Source organism: Apodemus sylvaticus, chromosome 12 (assembly GCF_947179515.1).
Source record: "Apodemus sylvaticus chromosome 12, mApoSyl1.1, whole genome shotgun sequence".
NCBI lineage: Eukaryota > Metazoa > Chordata > Mammalia > Rodentia > Muridae > Apodemus > Apodemus sylvaticus.
In genome coordinates this window covers 47573004-47587712 of record NC_067483.1, presented here as the reverse complement: position 1 = coordinate 47587712, position 14709 = coordinate 47573004, and the positions used below count along the sequence as shown (strand labels likewise).

Genomic DNA, 14709 nt, shown 5'->3' with positions numbered 1-14709 from the left:
GGATAGAATTAGCTAAAATGTTACTAAATACTCTTTGACAACAACAGAGATATTCAGCTATTCTTTCCATATTTTGACATGTTATTCAGTACACAACAATTTTTTTCAGTAGTACAAAATGATTGGCATGAGTATGAATGGTCTGATCAAAGTAAACAACTGCTACATTTAAATTCATAAAAGCTATATAATGGTAAAGCTGCAAAAAAATCTATCAAAATCTACTTTGTAATTACCATAACCAATTGATGAATATTTGTATTACAATAAATGTTATGTTCCACTTTTTAAAAGTGTGTGAAATTGTAAGCCAGAAGGCAATGGTATTTAGAGATCAGAACAATGGAGAGTGATTAGGTCCTGAAAGGTCTAGGGATCCCAGAGTGCCTTGCTTCTTCTGTCCTAAGAGATACGATGCTCAAATACCAAGAATCACAAGCAAGCTCTCCCCAGACAACAAACCTAGCACTGTCTACATTCCAGCTTACCAGTCTTTGCAAATGTCAGAATCAACTTTCATTACAAAAATCTTTTACAATTTCTACTATGTATATGAGTGTTTGTATTCATGTGTATGTGTGCATGTGCATGTGTGTGTGCGTGCGTGCGTGTGTGTGTGTGTGTGTGTGTGTGTGTGTGTGCACGTGCGTTCACACAGGAATATATGACCCTCCTCTGAAACAACAGTGTGACCTCTTTACTACTGAACCATCTTTCCAGGCATTACCATTTCCATTTTTATAAGTCATTGAATGTATGATATGCTACAATAGAAACACTAGCAAGCTAAGAAAATGTTTACTTATTTACACATAAAAGTGTCTTGTTTTAATATTTAACTTTATAATCAAATAATATTTGTGTCCAATCTAAAATCTTTAGCCATATTTGCCAAATTTCTTCATGTATTTAACTTTCTCATCTTGGCCACATTTCAAGTCAGTTGACTGTTTCTTATTTGTAAGTTATTTTTCTAAAATGATCCTAAGAGACTGTGTTTAAACAAAAACTTAAGTTTAGCTGTAGTGATGGTGGCAGAGATATTTTCAATGTCTTAGAAACAGCAATGAAGTCACCCACAATATCTCAGGAAACATGAATAACATCCAGAGAGGCGCAATACCCATCTATGTAAAAATACAGTAAGTGAGCCAGAAAACAAATCTGTATCCTATTAACTGTATTCTGACAATAAAATTCTTCTGCATAAAACATTTATTTATTTTATTCAAGAATCTATTTGGATAGCTAAAATAAATATCATTTATTGCAATCCTATGCCTAGGGTGATTTTGTGCAAGAGGAAAAGAAACAATTATCCAAAATGTCTTTGTGATCTGTTAATGCTACTAATTCTTTACTTTTACAATACAAATGCAATCCAAAAAAATTAATCAAAATATACATATGACCATTGATAGCTTTTCAAGCGTTCTAGTTATAACTGTTTTTACATATGTTATTTTTATACTGAATGTTCCAAATCAGATTAAGACAAATATTATAACTGATTATTATAGTCAGTCATTTGAGATGTTTTATTAATAATCTAATATTAGTCATATTACTGAGATTCCTCATAATTTGCAGAGGCAAGATATTATGGAACAGGCCCATTGAACTTTACAACAATATTTCTATAATAAAAGAAGGAAGAATCACATCTCTATATATCCCCCCAAAATTTAAAAATTTTAATGCCAGGGAACTCTAAGTGTAGAGAAGAGAAATGTTTATGTTCTTTCTATAGGATGTTGAAGGAACATGCTAGCTGCCAGAGTATGCTGATGCTGAGACTTTCCCTGGCTTTCCACCTTGCTCCCTAGCCTTTTGGGGCCCCTCTGGGTCTTTTGTTGCTTTTGTCATTTGGCCCCTGGGCTTTTAACAGATTAACCAGTTTTGGTAAATCACAGATCGATTCTGCCTTGAACAGACCGGTTGCAGCCCACTACCATCGGCTGAACATCTGAGACTCAGCTGAAAACCTCTCTTCTTCCGAAGCGGAGGTAGCAACCATCGGCCTTCAATTCTCCACCCTTGCTGCAGGCACAGAGCTTTCTTGGTTTCGTAAGCTGTAGAAACGTCAATGCCAGGGAGGATGACCTCCGGCTCCTAATAGTGGCTGAGGGCCTTAAGCTGTGGAGTAGCCAATGACGAGAAATATTGTGGTGTCACGAGCCAGATGCACACCGCCTATTAGCTGCAGGGTGACTCCATGACGGGATTATTGTGAGTCCACTACCTGGATGCCCGTCACACCTACAATGATTAAGCCATTGGAGTGGGATGTGATGCCAGGAGTGGGTGCAACTTACATAGCCTAAGGCAGAGGCCCTGCCCTACTAGGATCTAAAAAGGCCTAGCTACTGCAGCACTGGACATGGGGGCAAAACCACATAGGCTAAAACAGGCTCTCCACCGACCCTCTTTCCATAGCCACCCCCCAACTTAAAAAAGAATTAGGGGGGAGATGTAGGAAGCCGTCCTGAGCTACTCAGATTTAATGCTTACTCACATCCCTAAGGTGGTGGCTGCTAAAATATGAGAACAATTAACTAGAGCCTTCCCCATAAGCTGTCGTGCGAGAAGGGTGTGAGAAGAGTGCAAGAAAAGTGCGAGTTCCTGCCCTAACCGCAGAATGTTCTTGAGGGAGTGAACTCCAGGTGTCCCCACCAGATAACCTCTTTGTTTCCTGCTTCTATCCTCAGGGGTGTCTCTGCCCTTCCCTCCTTTGTTCTTGTGTGAAGGTCAATTCCTTCTCTGTGAGCCTTAAAACTCCTTTACCTCCCCGACATTAAATGAGGCCTTGACACAACCCAGACTGACTTTGCCTTTCTTAGCGTGCTTGGTTTCCGTTCTCTCTTCCCCCCATTTTTGACCCTCAGGTAGTGCCTCTTCGAGACCCTGGAATAACTGGACCTGCTGGACGGGTCACTTCAAGGATAGAAACAAAAATTTATTTTAAGAAATATTATATATAAATATGTAAGTATTATAATATATTTATCTGAAAACTTAATCTCATAACATAACCTATTTTAAAGAGGTGGATTTTCCTAACAGTATAGAGATTATATGCAACTACAGAGGTGATAAAGTTAAAATACAGATGTATTCTGTTGCAAGTGGTCATCAAAATTCTTCCTTCTGTATTAATAGGTTCTAGTTCACAATAAAATTAGTATTTTTTTTCCTAGAAAATCAGGTAAAAATCTGTTCCTAGCCTTTTCTTATAGCTTTACACACACTTTCAAAGTAGAGAAAGAGAAACATGCATTTTAATGCTTAATGAGATTTCCTGTTTTGCTTTCTTTCAAATGCTAATAGGTATAGACAAGGAATAAAATAGAAACATAGGTGGTTCCGAAAAGATTTGTTTTTATCTCAGAATCGAAGGGTGACTTAAATTGTCCTGATTCTTTAAAATGTTCTAGAAGTGGCTAATCATGGATCTAGGAAAAAAAAAAGATTGGAACCCAATAACCACAATGCTTAAAAGCCTCTGTCTAACAATAGTTTGTGAAACAGTTGAGATATTTTTAGCCACTGAAAGTGTACTCGAGGCATTTATATAGAACTCCTTTTAACAAATTGCATTTGTGTGAAATCAAGTCTTCATGGTTGTGAATGACTATATTCATCATAGTAAACACCACAACAAAAAGGCTTTCATAGTTCCAAACCTCAGATGTTGTTAGTTTCTGAGATTCCGTTCTGTAGATCCCAATGGGAACATCTCCAGTAGAAGAACACAACTTCTGGTAGAGTCTAGCATACGTTCTGATCCACAAGTCATCTTCAGTGATTTTCATCTATAATTCATATGAATGAATCACACAATCAATGTTTAAGAATAAAAACCCTGGTGGTAGTCATTTTTTTCTTCTTAAAAGCCCTGTCAATATATATTTTTAAGTCTCAAAGTAGCATTTCATAAAACCTTATTTATTCATTGGGTTTACTTATTTACTCCATCTCACCTTATCCTGAGAGCTCATCCAAAGCCAAAAAACATAAAGTATTCAATCTGGGACAGTATGGCATTCTATTGATCTGATAAATGTAGGCACAACAACACTGATAGAGATCTGGGAGATACTGCAAACTTTGAAAACCTTCACAGTGGTGTAATAGCACAACTGACACTGATATTTAGAGAATAGAGTATATAAAGCAAAATAGACAAAAATAGTAACATGCAGAAACTATTCTCATAATAAAAGTCCTATCCACTTGCCCCAGTGTTTCTACATGTGCAGAATTTGGGGTAGAAGGAGCACAGGATTCCAGGCAGGAAAGGAAGCCAATGTTCTTCAACACAAGTTGTTGTACATCTGAACCATTAGCAATCTACTGTAGTCTACGTATTACACTCTTCTACAAAGCAGCATGTTTGAACCACCTGTAATACTACATAGTCTCACTGAAATCTGAAAGGGCTGGAATGGAGTATTGCTTGATTCCAGAATATTAAGACAGTGTGCACAATGTAATAGGATCCCATCTCAGAAAGATATAGGGTTGAATGCCACAATTTCCGTGCTGATAGACAGAAGGCTTGGACATGTCATTGTCAAAATTGATAGTTAAAACATCAACAATGAGCACTTTTATTTGGTTTTGTACAGAATGGTTTTTTTGTAACAATATTAATTGTAATGATTGAGCCACAAAAAAACCATATATCTAAGGTCTAACACCCTGAAGAATTAGAAAAAAAATCTCAGATTAACTCTTTAGACACACATGAGGAAATAAATTTGATTATGAACAAGTCACCGAAAGCATATAGTAGATACTCAGATCAAACCTTCTATCAGAATTCTCTCCTCTTCCAAACATGATTAACTTACAGAACAAAGAAACCCCGATCCTGGTATGGTATCCAGTCCCAAAAGAAGTCTGGTGATAGAAATCATATAATCTTTCACAAATGACTGCAATATAAGCAAAATATGTATACATTATATATGTGAGGTACATAGAAGCCTGGGGAGTTTGAACACAGAAATATTTCTGGAAAACTATTTCTAACATCTCAGTAAGCCTTGATAAAATGAGATTAAAATATGTCTTCATGTTTAAAATAACCATTTATAGTTAAGCCAATTATAAAGTAATATACAAAATGCATGCAATTTAGAGATAGTACATATACTGAGATTGGCATACAAGGCATGACACTAACATGTTAAATGGTTTAAGACCAAAATAAATGTCTCTGAAATAAAAAAGTCAAATTAATAACTTTTAAAATAAATGCTTTAAAATATGTTAACCACTCTTTTCCCTAAGATTAAGCTACTCAATGATAGAATAAAACCTATTTTATACTTCCTTTATTACCTTTTATTACATGTATTATTTCCCAAACTCTTGTATCTAAAAACAGATAGTCTTTTAAAAAGGGAATCATTATATTTTCTTAAAATAACAATGTGTATAACTTAATCATGAAAAAATGAACTACAATATTAGCAAGATTGTAGAGATCCCCTCAATCAAAAGTCATCACTTAGAGCACAAGGTCCATGGGTCTAATCCCAGCATCAAGAAAAGAAAAAAATTATTCTAGCAATTCAGAGGTCATTATAATCATCCAAAAGTCCTGAAAGATAGAAATTGTTTTCTAAAATTTGCTAACTCTGAAGTCCTCTTGTTAAGTGTTTTTCAAACAAATAGTAAAATAAAGTTATACATTGTAGCTGGAACATTTCTAAGTTTACTAAAATAGAAATGAATCTACCCTAGCAAATAAGATTACTATACTATAAGAAGTTTCTCTCAATTATACACATACCCATATAGACAGATCAAGTGTATAGTGGATTAAAACAGGAGTATAATGCTAACTCTCATATAATTATGTTCTTAAAATGTGAAAATATTTATTTATTTATTTATTTATTTTTTATATTTTAGCGTGTGTATATGTGCATGTGTGCTACAGAGTGCCTGTGGAAGTAAGAGGAAAATGATGGTAACATGTGGGTCTGAGATAGAACTCAGGACTTAAGGCTTAACCACAAACACCTTATCAGCTGCATCATATTGTCTGCTGTAAATCAAAAGATTCACATTCTAATGGAGTCTTTCTACATTACTTTCAACAAATACATAACTTCTGTGTCTCTTGATAATGCAAAGCAAACATCAACCCAAAGAAGGCTTAAAAACGGTCTCCACTTCTTTAGGATCATTGTATCACATGAAAATAAGACTGTAGCTTTAGAATAGTAGTTAAATATTTCTTTGTGATCAATCCAAACTCTCAGCTTCAACTGCTGCTTTTTAAGCATACTTTAAAAAAAAAGAAACAAAATTGCAAAGCTTCTGTAAGGCAAAGGGCAGTGTCAATAGGACAAAATGGCAGCCAACAGACTGGGAAAAGATATTAACCAATCCCACATCCTTGAGAGGGATAATATCCAAGATATACAAAGAACTCAAGAAATGAGACTTCAGAGAACCAATAACCATATTAAAAATGGGATAACCAACAAAAAACCCAGGATAGCTAAAACTATTCTCAGCAACAAAAGAAAATCTGGGGGAATCAGTATCCCTGACCTCAAGCAATACTACAGAGCAATAGTGTAAAAACAGCATGGTATTGGTACAGTGACAGACAGGAGGATCAATGGAACAGGATTGAAGATCCAGAAATGAACCCACACACCTATGGCCACTTGATCCTCGACAAAGAGGCTGAAAACATCCAATGGAAAAAAGATAGCCTTTTCAACAAATGGTGCTGGTTCAACTGGAGGTCAGCATGCAGAAGAATGCGAATTGATCCATCCTTGTCTCCTTGTACTAAGCTCAACTCCAAATGGATCAAGGACTTCCACATAAAGCCAGACACTCTGAAGCTAATAGAAAAGCAACTGGGGAAGACCCTTGAGGACATCGGTACAGGGAGAAAGTTTCTGAACAGAACACCAATAGCATATGCTCTAAGAGCAAGAATTGACAAATGGGACCTCATAAGGTTACAGAGTTTCTGTAAGGCAAAGGACACCATCAAGAGGACAAATCGGCAACCAACAAATTGGGAAAAGATCTTCACCAACCCTACATCAGATAGAGGGCTAATATCCAATATATATAAAGAACTCAAGAAGTTAGACTCCAGAAAACTGAACAACCCTATTAAAAAATGGGGTACAGAGTTAAACAAAGAATTCTCACCTGAAGAACTTCGGATGGCGGAGAAGCATCTTAAAAAATGCTCAACTTCATTAGTCATTAGGGAAATGCAAATCAAAACAACCCTAAGATTTCATCTTACACCAGTCAGAATGGCTAAGATTAAAAATTCAGGAGACAGCAGGTGTTGGAGAGGGTGTGGAGAAAGAGGAACACTCCTCCACTGCTGGTGGGGTTGCAAATTGGTACAACCACTCTGGAAATCAGTCTGGCGGTTCCTCCGAAAACTGGGCACCTCACTTCCAGAAGATCCTGCTATACCACTCCTGGGCATATACCCAGAAGACTCCCCACCATGTAATAAGGATACATGTTCTACTATGTTCATAGCAGCCCTATTTATAATTGCCAGATGTTGGAAAGAACCCAGGTATCCCTCAACAGAAGAGTGGATACAAAAAATGTGGTATATCTACACAATGGAGTACTATTCAGCCATTAGAAACAATGAATTCATGAAATTCTTAGGCAAATGGATGGAGCTAGAGAATATCATACTCAGTGAGGTAACCCAGACTCAAAAGGTGAATCATGGTATGCACTCACTAATAAGTGGATATTAACCTAGAAAACTGGAATACCCAAAACATAATCCACACATCAAATGAGGTACAAGAAGAAAGGAGGAGTGGCCCCTGGTTCTGGAAAGACTCAGTGAAACAGTATTCAGCAAAACCAGAACGGGGAAGTGGGAAGGGGTGGGTGGGAGGACAGGGGAAGAGAAGGGGGCTTACGGGACTTTCGGGGAGTGGGGGGGCTAGAAAAGGGGAAATCATTTGAAATGTAAATAAATTATATCGAATAAAAAAATTTTAAAAAAATGGGATAACTGAGCTAAACAGGGAATACTCAACTGAGGAAATTCGATGGGCTGAGAAGCACCTAAAGAAATCCAGAGGATTATTTAGCCCTATTTATAATAGCCAGAAGCTGGAAAGAACCCAGATGTCCCTCGATGGAGGAATGGATACAGAAAATGTGGTATATTTACTCAGCAATTAAAAACAATGAATTCATGAAATTCTTAGGCAAATGGTTGGATCTGGAAAATATCATCCTAAATGAGGTAACCCAATCACAAAAGAACACACATGGAATACAGTCACTGATAAGTGGATATTAGCTCAGAAACTCTGAATACCCAAGACACAATTCACATATCAAATGACTCCCAAGACACATTTCAAATGATGCCCAAGAAGAAGGAAACTCGAACTGTGAGTGCTTCAGTCCTTCCTAGAAAGGGAAACAAATTACTCATGGGAGCAAATATGGAGACAACGTGCCGAGCAGAGACTGAAGGAAAGGCCACTCGGAGACTGTCCTACTTGGGGATTCATCCCAGAGATAGTCACCAAACTCCAACACTATGGTGGATGCTAAGAAATGCTTGCTGAAAGGAGCCTAATATAGCTGTCTCCTGAATGGCCCTGCCAGAGCCTTACAAATACAGAGGTGGATACTTGCAGCCAACCATTGCACTGAGAGTGTGGGTTCCCAATGGAGAAGTTACAGAAAGGACTGAAGGAGCTGAAGGGATTTGCAACCCCATAGGGAGAACAATAATATCAACCAACCAGAACCCCACCCCCATCCCCCAAGAGCTACCAGGGATTAAGCCACAATCCAAGGAGTACACATGGCTCTGGCTGCATATGTAGCAGAGGACAGGCTTGCCAGGCATCAATGGGAGGAGAGATTCTTGGTCCTATGAAGGTTTGATAGATGCCCTATTGATGCATTGTAGGGGAATTGAGGGCAGGGAGGTGGGAGTGGGTGGGTGGGCAGAGGAACACCCTCATAGAAGCAGCAGGAGGGGGGATAGGAGTGGGGGTTTCTGGGATAGGGAAAAACCGGGTAAGGGGATAACACTTGAAGGGTAAATAAAATAAAATAAAATAAAATAAAATAAAATAAAATAAAATAATATGAAACTTAAAAAAAAGGAAAGGAAGAAAAGGAAGCTGGGTTGCAATTTTATCTTCGAGCGATAAGTATATTCATATTGGGGAGCTCGGGTACAGGCCTGCCTCCTGGATTACCTAGATAAATTATCTGGAAACAGTAGTAAAATGCATTAATACCAGTCATTGCTCATTGCTTGCTGTGGCACCTTTCCTGATAAGCTGGTCGCTCCTGACACCCAGAGGCTAGCAGAAAATCTCCAGGTATCTAGGGATTAGTTTAGTCAAGCAGACAGGTTTAGAAGAGTGTGACAAACATACAGTCAAAAGCAGTGTAGACGATAAAATGTGAAGGTGCTTAACTTGAGGCTAATGATACGAAATAAAAACTCTGTAAATAAATTTTCTCTTTAAATGGAAATGTTTTGTGGTTGACTAATCAGAGAGCAGGTAACACCATTAGGATGCAGCCACAGGCAGAAACAAGTAAGCAAAAGCAGATCATGGTATATTTGTGTGAAATATATGTACTTTTGGATTGCTTTGCATTAGTGTACAAAGCAGAAACCACAATGAACCTTAGTATTTGGAGACTAAGTGACTCTGAGCTATAAATTGTTTCTTCTATTTATATAGATTAAGCAAAAAAAAAAAATATCAGATGCTTCAATATCTCCAATCTTGACCCATTGCTATCTGAAAAAAAAGATTTCTAATAAGCAATAATAGCTTTAACCTTTTTGTTATTATTCTATTAAAAAACAGTAGTTAAAGGGCATGCTTAGAATAATACGAAAATACATTAATAAATCTCACATGAATACAAGAAATAGTTTCCATAGGCTTTTATTTTTATTCTTGGTATTATTATGAGGAAGGGAAGAGAGAGGAGAGAGAGAGAGAGAGAGAGAGAGAGAGAGAGAGAGAGAGAGAGAGAGAGAGAGAGAGAGAGAGAGAGAGAGAGAGAGAGAGGGAGGGAGGGAGAGAGAGAGAGTTCACAAACAGTTCAACTTTTAGGAATTAGCTCTGTTTCCATTCTCAGTTCTGAGGAAGTAATAAGAAATTTGGGTAATCAAGCTTGTGTAGTGTATAACTTATGTTTCTCTCTCAGTCTCACTCTCTCTGTCTCTCTGTCTCTCTCTCTCTCTTTTCTCTCTCTCTCCTTACTTAATATTATTAAATTACTTTATTTTTGAGATTATAATATAATTACATTATTTACTCCTTCTCTTTCTAAAACCAACCTACTCAGCCTATATAATCTTACTTGTATGCATGTTTTCAGTTCTGAGCACTTGATATCAGACCAAATTTTAAAATATATTTTTGAATAAAATATTTGATATCAGCATTTATGTGATTAAATACATGAAAGCATATTGAACTGTTTCAAATTAACTTTTAAGGTAAGAGTTTGAAGCATCACTAATAAATATTTTCATTTAAAATCTAGGTGAAATATAAAATAACCATTTCACAAAGAACGATCTTTCGCATACCTGATAAAGAAGGGTGTCTAACATACTGATGCTGAAAACTCTTCCCGCAGCAAAAGGCAGTCGAAACATAAAGGCCAGGTTAGAACCTCGTTCTCTTTCTTTCTGTTCAGAATGAGAGGAAGAAGCTGTGAGCATCTATATTTTATGCACGGCCATGTGGGCAAATTTTCTCAGCAAATATTTAAAAAGACATTCATATTCAACTCTTATTTGTGCCCCATCTTTGCTTAAAATTGATTTTTGTATCAGTTCTTGCAAGTGTATGTGTGCTTAAAAATAAAATTTTAACTATCTCTTCAATTTTTGTAAACAACTTTTCCAAACAACTTTTCTGTTGGAACATCTCATAATTCAGAATATTAACTTTTTTCATCTCACTGTATTAGATGACATAATAAACCAAACAGTAAAAGTGGCTGAGTTAAACCTGAACGGTTGCTAAAGTTACAAACATATCACACTACTATGATTTGCCTTTAAATATCACCATATATGAGAAAAACTTTATGCATGCAAGAGCCTAAGTTTGGAATGACCATGGTGCCCCAGATCGACGTGTTGTGGTCCAAACGGCCGACCAAGATTATAACATGGCAGGGTTGAGTTCTGAGAAACCAACCTCATCTTGTCATAGAGGAAGAGTTCTCATGAAAAGGGACCAGTGCCCTGAGAGTCAAAGTCCTTCAACCATGTGCCAGCTTTGAACTAAAATGTGTGTCACTCTTCATGTGACAAGTAAGTCCCTTGCCCTGAGACCCCCTAAGCTCACCAGTCTACAGTATCTTGGACGTGGCACATTGGACACATTTTCAAAGTAGCAATATTGTATAACTGCCCAGATAAAATGAATATTTATATCACGACCCCTCATTTTACTTTACTTCTCAATCTGCCTCACCTTCTCTGACACACACTTACTTACAGAGAAGCTCCGTTACATTTTCAAAAAAAAGTTTTATGTTTATATAAGTATGCATTATATTACAATGCACAGTCATTTCTTTAAACATAATTCTATTGTTATTTGGATGCCTTGTTACAGACTCGGAAGGCTTAAGTTTGAGACCATTATATTTTACAGGAGCCCTTGCTTCTAAACAAAGCAAACTTCTACTGTTTTTTTATTAAGATGAATTTTGTTTTGTTGATGAATTTATTAATTTGTATTTTGCCATGTAAGCTTCCTTTAGTATTGTTTGTTTTTGCATTTTGTAAAGGCTGTTTTTATTTGCTCAGATGGCGTCCAGCTATAACTATTGCTTTTATTTCCTCAGATGAAGCAAGGAGAAAGCCATACCCAATCTCTGAATACATGGCTTGGATTGAGGTCATAACCCTTCTTTCTCTCTTCTAACTGTCCAGAAGTCTCTAGCCTCCATACAATCTAATCTTCCAAGCTGACTGATTCAATCTGGCTTCTCTCAGTTTCTCAATGCATTTCTCTGCTTAGTCTCGCAGTAATTTTGGCAATATGTTCTAGTCTGCCTGTTCATTCTCTTACCAGTTCTGTGTTCACCTGTGTCTAGCTTGTCCTTTCTCCAACTCGTTTCTGCTATTGATTCTAGCACATGCAGACATTGTAATCCTCCTATGTTCTATGAAGCCACCTTTCCTCAGCTTAGCCCCAGACCTCTAAACCTCAGTCCTGCTTTTCATGAAAGCCTTCTTTGACTGATAAAGGCAACTACCACCCATCATCAAACAAGCTCCTCTCGAGAAAATGGAGACCATAAGAGTAAATCACAATAAGAGGTAAATGGATCCCACTATTACCAATGTAACAGATACGGCCACATCACAGATACAGTCACATCACAGATACAGCCACATCTATGGTTCTGGGAACATGACAAATCATTGGGGGAATCATTGTAAGAGATAGAATACCAGAAGGTCTGCTGTGTGTCTCTTTTAGAAATAACAGTATAACAAGACCCGAACAATATCAATATCAATAGCTATGCAGTTGTAGAAGGGGGAACACTTCATGGCTCCCACCCCTAGACAAAGAGTTACTGTTAACTTTTGTTGAAAGGGGAAAAATTACCCTTTATTTTTAGCAAATACATACTGGACAACTTGAAGTCATATAATTAAAAAAATGAATAACAAAAATGGCCTCCCTATTTTTGCATACTGTGCATATGTGTATGTATTTATGTAACACTAATAACAAAACTAAAAAGGCCTGTTAGTTTCAGAGTGGGAGGAGCATGAAAAGGACTAGAGGGAGGGAGTAAAGGAGATAAGTGATCTAATTCTATTCTCATTAAGATGTTTTTTTAAAAAATCAAAATATATACTCATTAACATGAGTATACAGCTCATAAGTAGAGTACATGTCTACCTTCCATAAGGCCTTAAGTTCCATCTCACACTAAGCAGGAAGTTTTCTTTCCAAACAGGTTTTTGTATCCAAGTCAAGCTTTATTAAAGACCTATTTATTAAGACCTAAAACACTTAAAAGAATTATGTGATACTTAAATAATTGCTTAAAGATTTAAGGTGATTTAATGCATTTGCTCATACCTGTCTTTTGAATAGATCTGTGATCACATATAAATGCTTTTCTTGGAATAAGAAATTTCATTCTGGCAGATACTTTGTTTGCTATGTGGCAATCCAATACCATATGGAAAGAGATGACATTTTTTTTTTGGATGTAATAGAACAGTGTGGGAGGCAAAATAAATCGAGACTCATTGGAACAATTTATTGGCTTCTGTCCACTCTCTGAAATACAATTCTTTTACATAGTTTCCTTTCCTCTCTGACATCTGACAACACAATCCTTACCTCTAGTAGCTTTTCTGAACGTTTACCTACACAACATTCTTAAAGTATTTGCCCCCAAACATTGAAACTGTAAAAGTCTGCCTGATTTTTTGACATTACCATTTCATTCTTGATGACTCTTTGACTCAGCATTCAATTTCTAACTGTTTTCTCACAGATACTTTTTTATGAAGTTCAAGCTAAATCTCTTGGCTAAACTCTGTTTCCTTAAAACCTCCTTCTTTTTTAAACATTGTACTTCTTTTGTTGTAGAAATAGTTTAGCCAATAGAAGCACTTGCCATTTAACCTGATGAGCCAAGTTCAATACCTGAGTTCACAATGATGTAAGAAGAAAACTGTCTACTACACATTGTGCTCTGGCTTCCACTCGTGCATGTGCATACATATTGTGGTGGTTTGAATATGCTAAACCAAGGGAGTAGTACTTTTGGGAGGTGTGGCCCTTTTGGAGTAGGTGCAGCCCTGTTGGAGGAAATGTGTCACTGTAGGGGTGGACTTTGAGACCTTTCTCCTAGCTTCTTAGAAGACAGCATTCATATCCTAGGTGTCTTTGGAGCAAGATGTAAAACTCCCAGCTCTTCCAGCATGATGATGATAATGGACTGAACCGGTAAGCCAGCCCCAATTAATTGTTTTCCATTATAAGAGTTGTCTTGATCATAGTATCTCATCACAGCAATGGAAGCACAAACTAAGATATGAATTTATACACATCAATACCCATAATTCAAATATGAATATATATCTTCATATGTACCATATACTTCACAAAGTACCCCCTATTTAATTCATTCTGCAATATATACATTATTTAAAGTAATTGAATACATATTTTAACAGTCATTTCTTGCTCAGAATTCTCAGGATCCATCATCACAAACACCCTGCCAGACCTTCCTTACTTAATTCTGTATGAATAACTGAAATTACTTATAACACTTCTCATTTACATCACCAATTCCACTTTTAATATGTAGAGAGTTGTCATGGGAATGAGATTAAATCATAAATCTCATGGATTCATCTTCCCCATCTCCCTAGGTATGATGCATCTTTTTTTCTTCCACATAGAAAATTCAGAAGCCAGAGTTAGGGTCACCAATCTCTGCTTCCAATAGTCCTTTTAGGTTGTTTGAGTAGGTTCTTTTCAGTGAGAGCTACTGAGGAGTTATGTAGTTATTTGGTTAAACCATGAAAATGTATTCCTTTTATGTGTTCTAGCACACCAAGGAGAATATTCTTCTTTTACATAATGCATTGCTTTCCACAGCCTCCCAAGAGCTCTACTTATTTAGATG

The 14709-nt window shown here is 36.8% G+C and overlaps 2 protein-coding genes across 2 annotated transcripts in view; both read right to left on the bottom strand.

The window, feature by feature from the left end:
* The window catches only part of LOC127697262 (potassium channel subfamily T member 2-like), a 49908-nt gene extending 44985 nt beyond the window's left edge, over window positions 1-4923 (bottom strand). Inside the window, exons 1-2 of the mRNA XM_052200280.1 lie at window positions 4854-4923; window positions 3684-3812 (exon numbers count right to left, since the gene is read on the bottom strand). Coding sequence (XP_052056240.1) covers window positions 3684-3812; window positions 4854-4919 — 195 coding nt within the window. The 5' untranslated portion in view covers window positions 4920-4923. The remainder of the gene's footprint in view (window positions 1-3683; window positions 3813-4853) is intronic.
* A 4263-nt stretch (window positions 4924-9186) lies between these two features.
* Window positions 9187-14709, bottom strand: part of LOC127697044 (potassium channel subfamily T member 2) — a 145034-nt gene continuing 139511 nt past the window's right edge. Inside the window, exons 15-16 of the mRNA XM_052199920.1 lie at window positions 10613-10714; window positions 9187-9264 (exon numbers count right to left, since the gene is read on the bottom strand). Coding sequence (XP_052055880.1) covers window positions 9187-9264; window positions 10613-10714 — 180 coding nt within the window. The remainder of the gene's footprint in view (window positions 9265-10612; window positions 10715-14709) is intronic.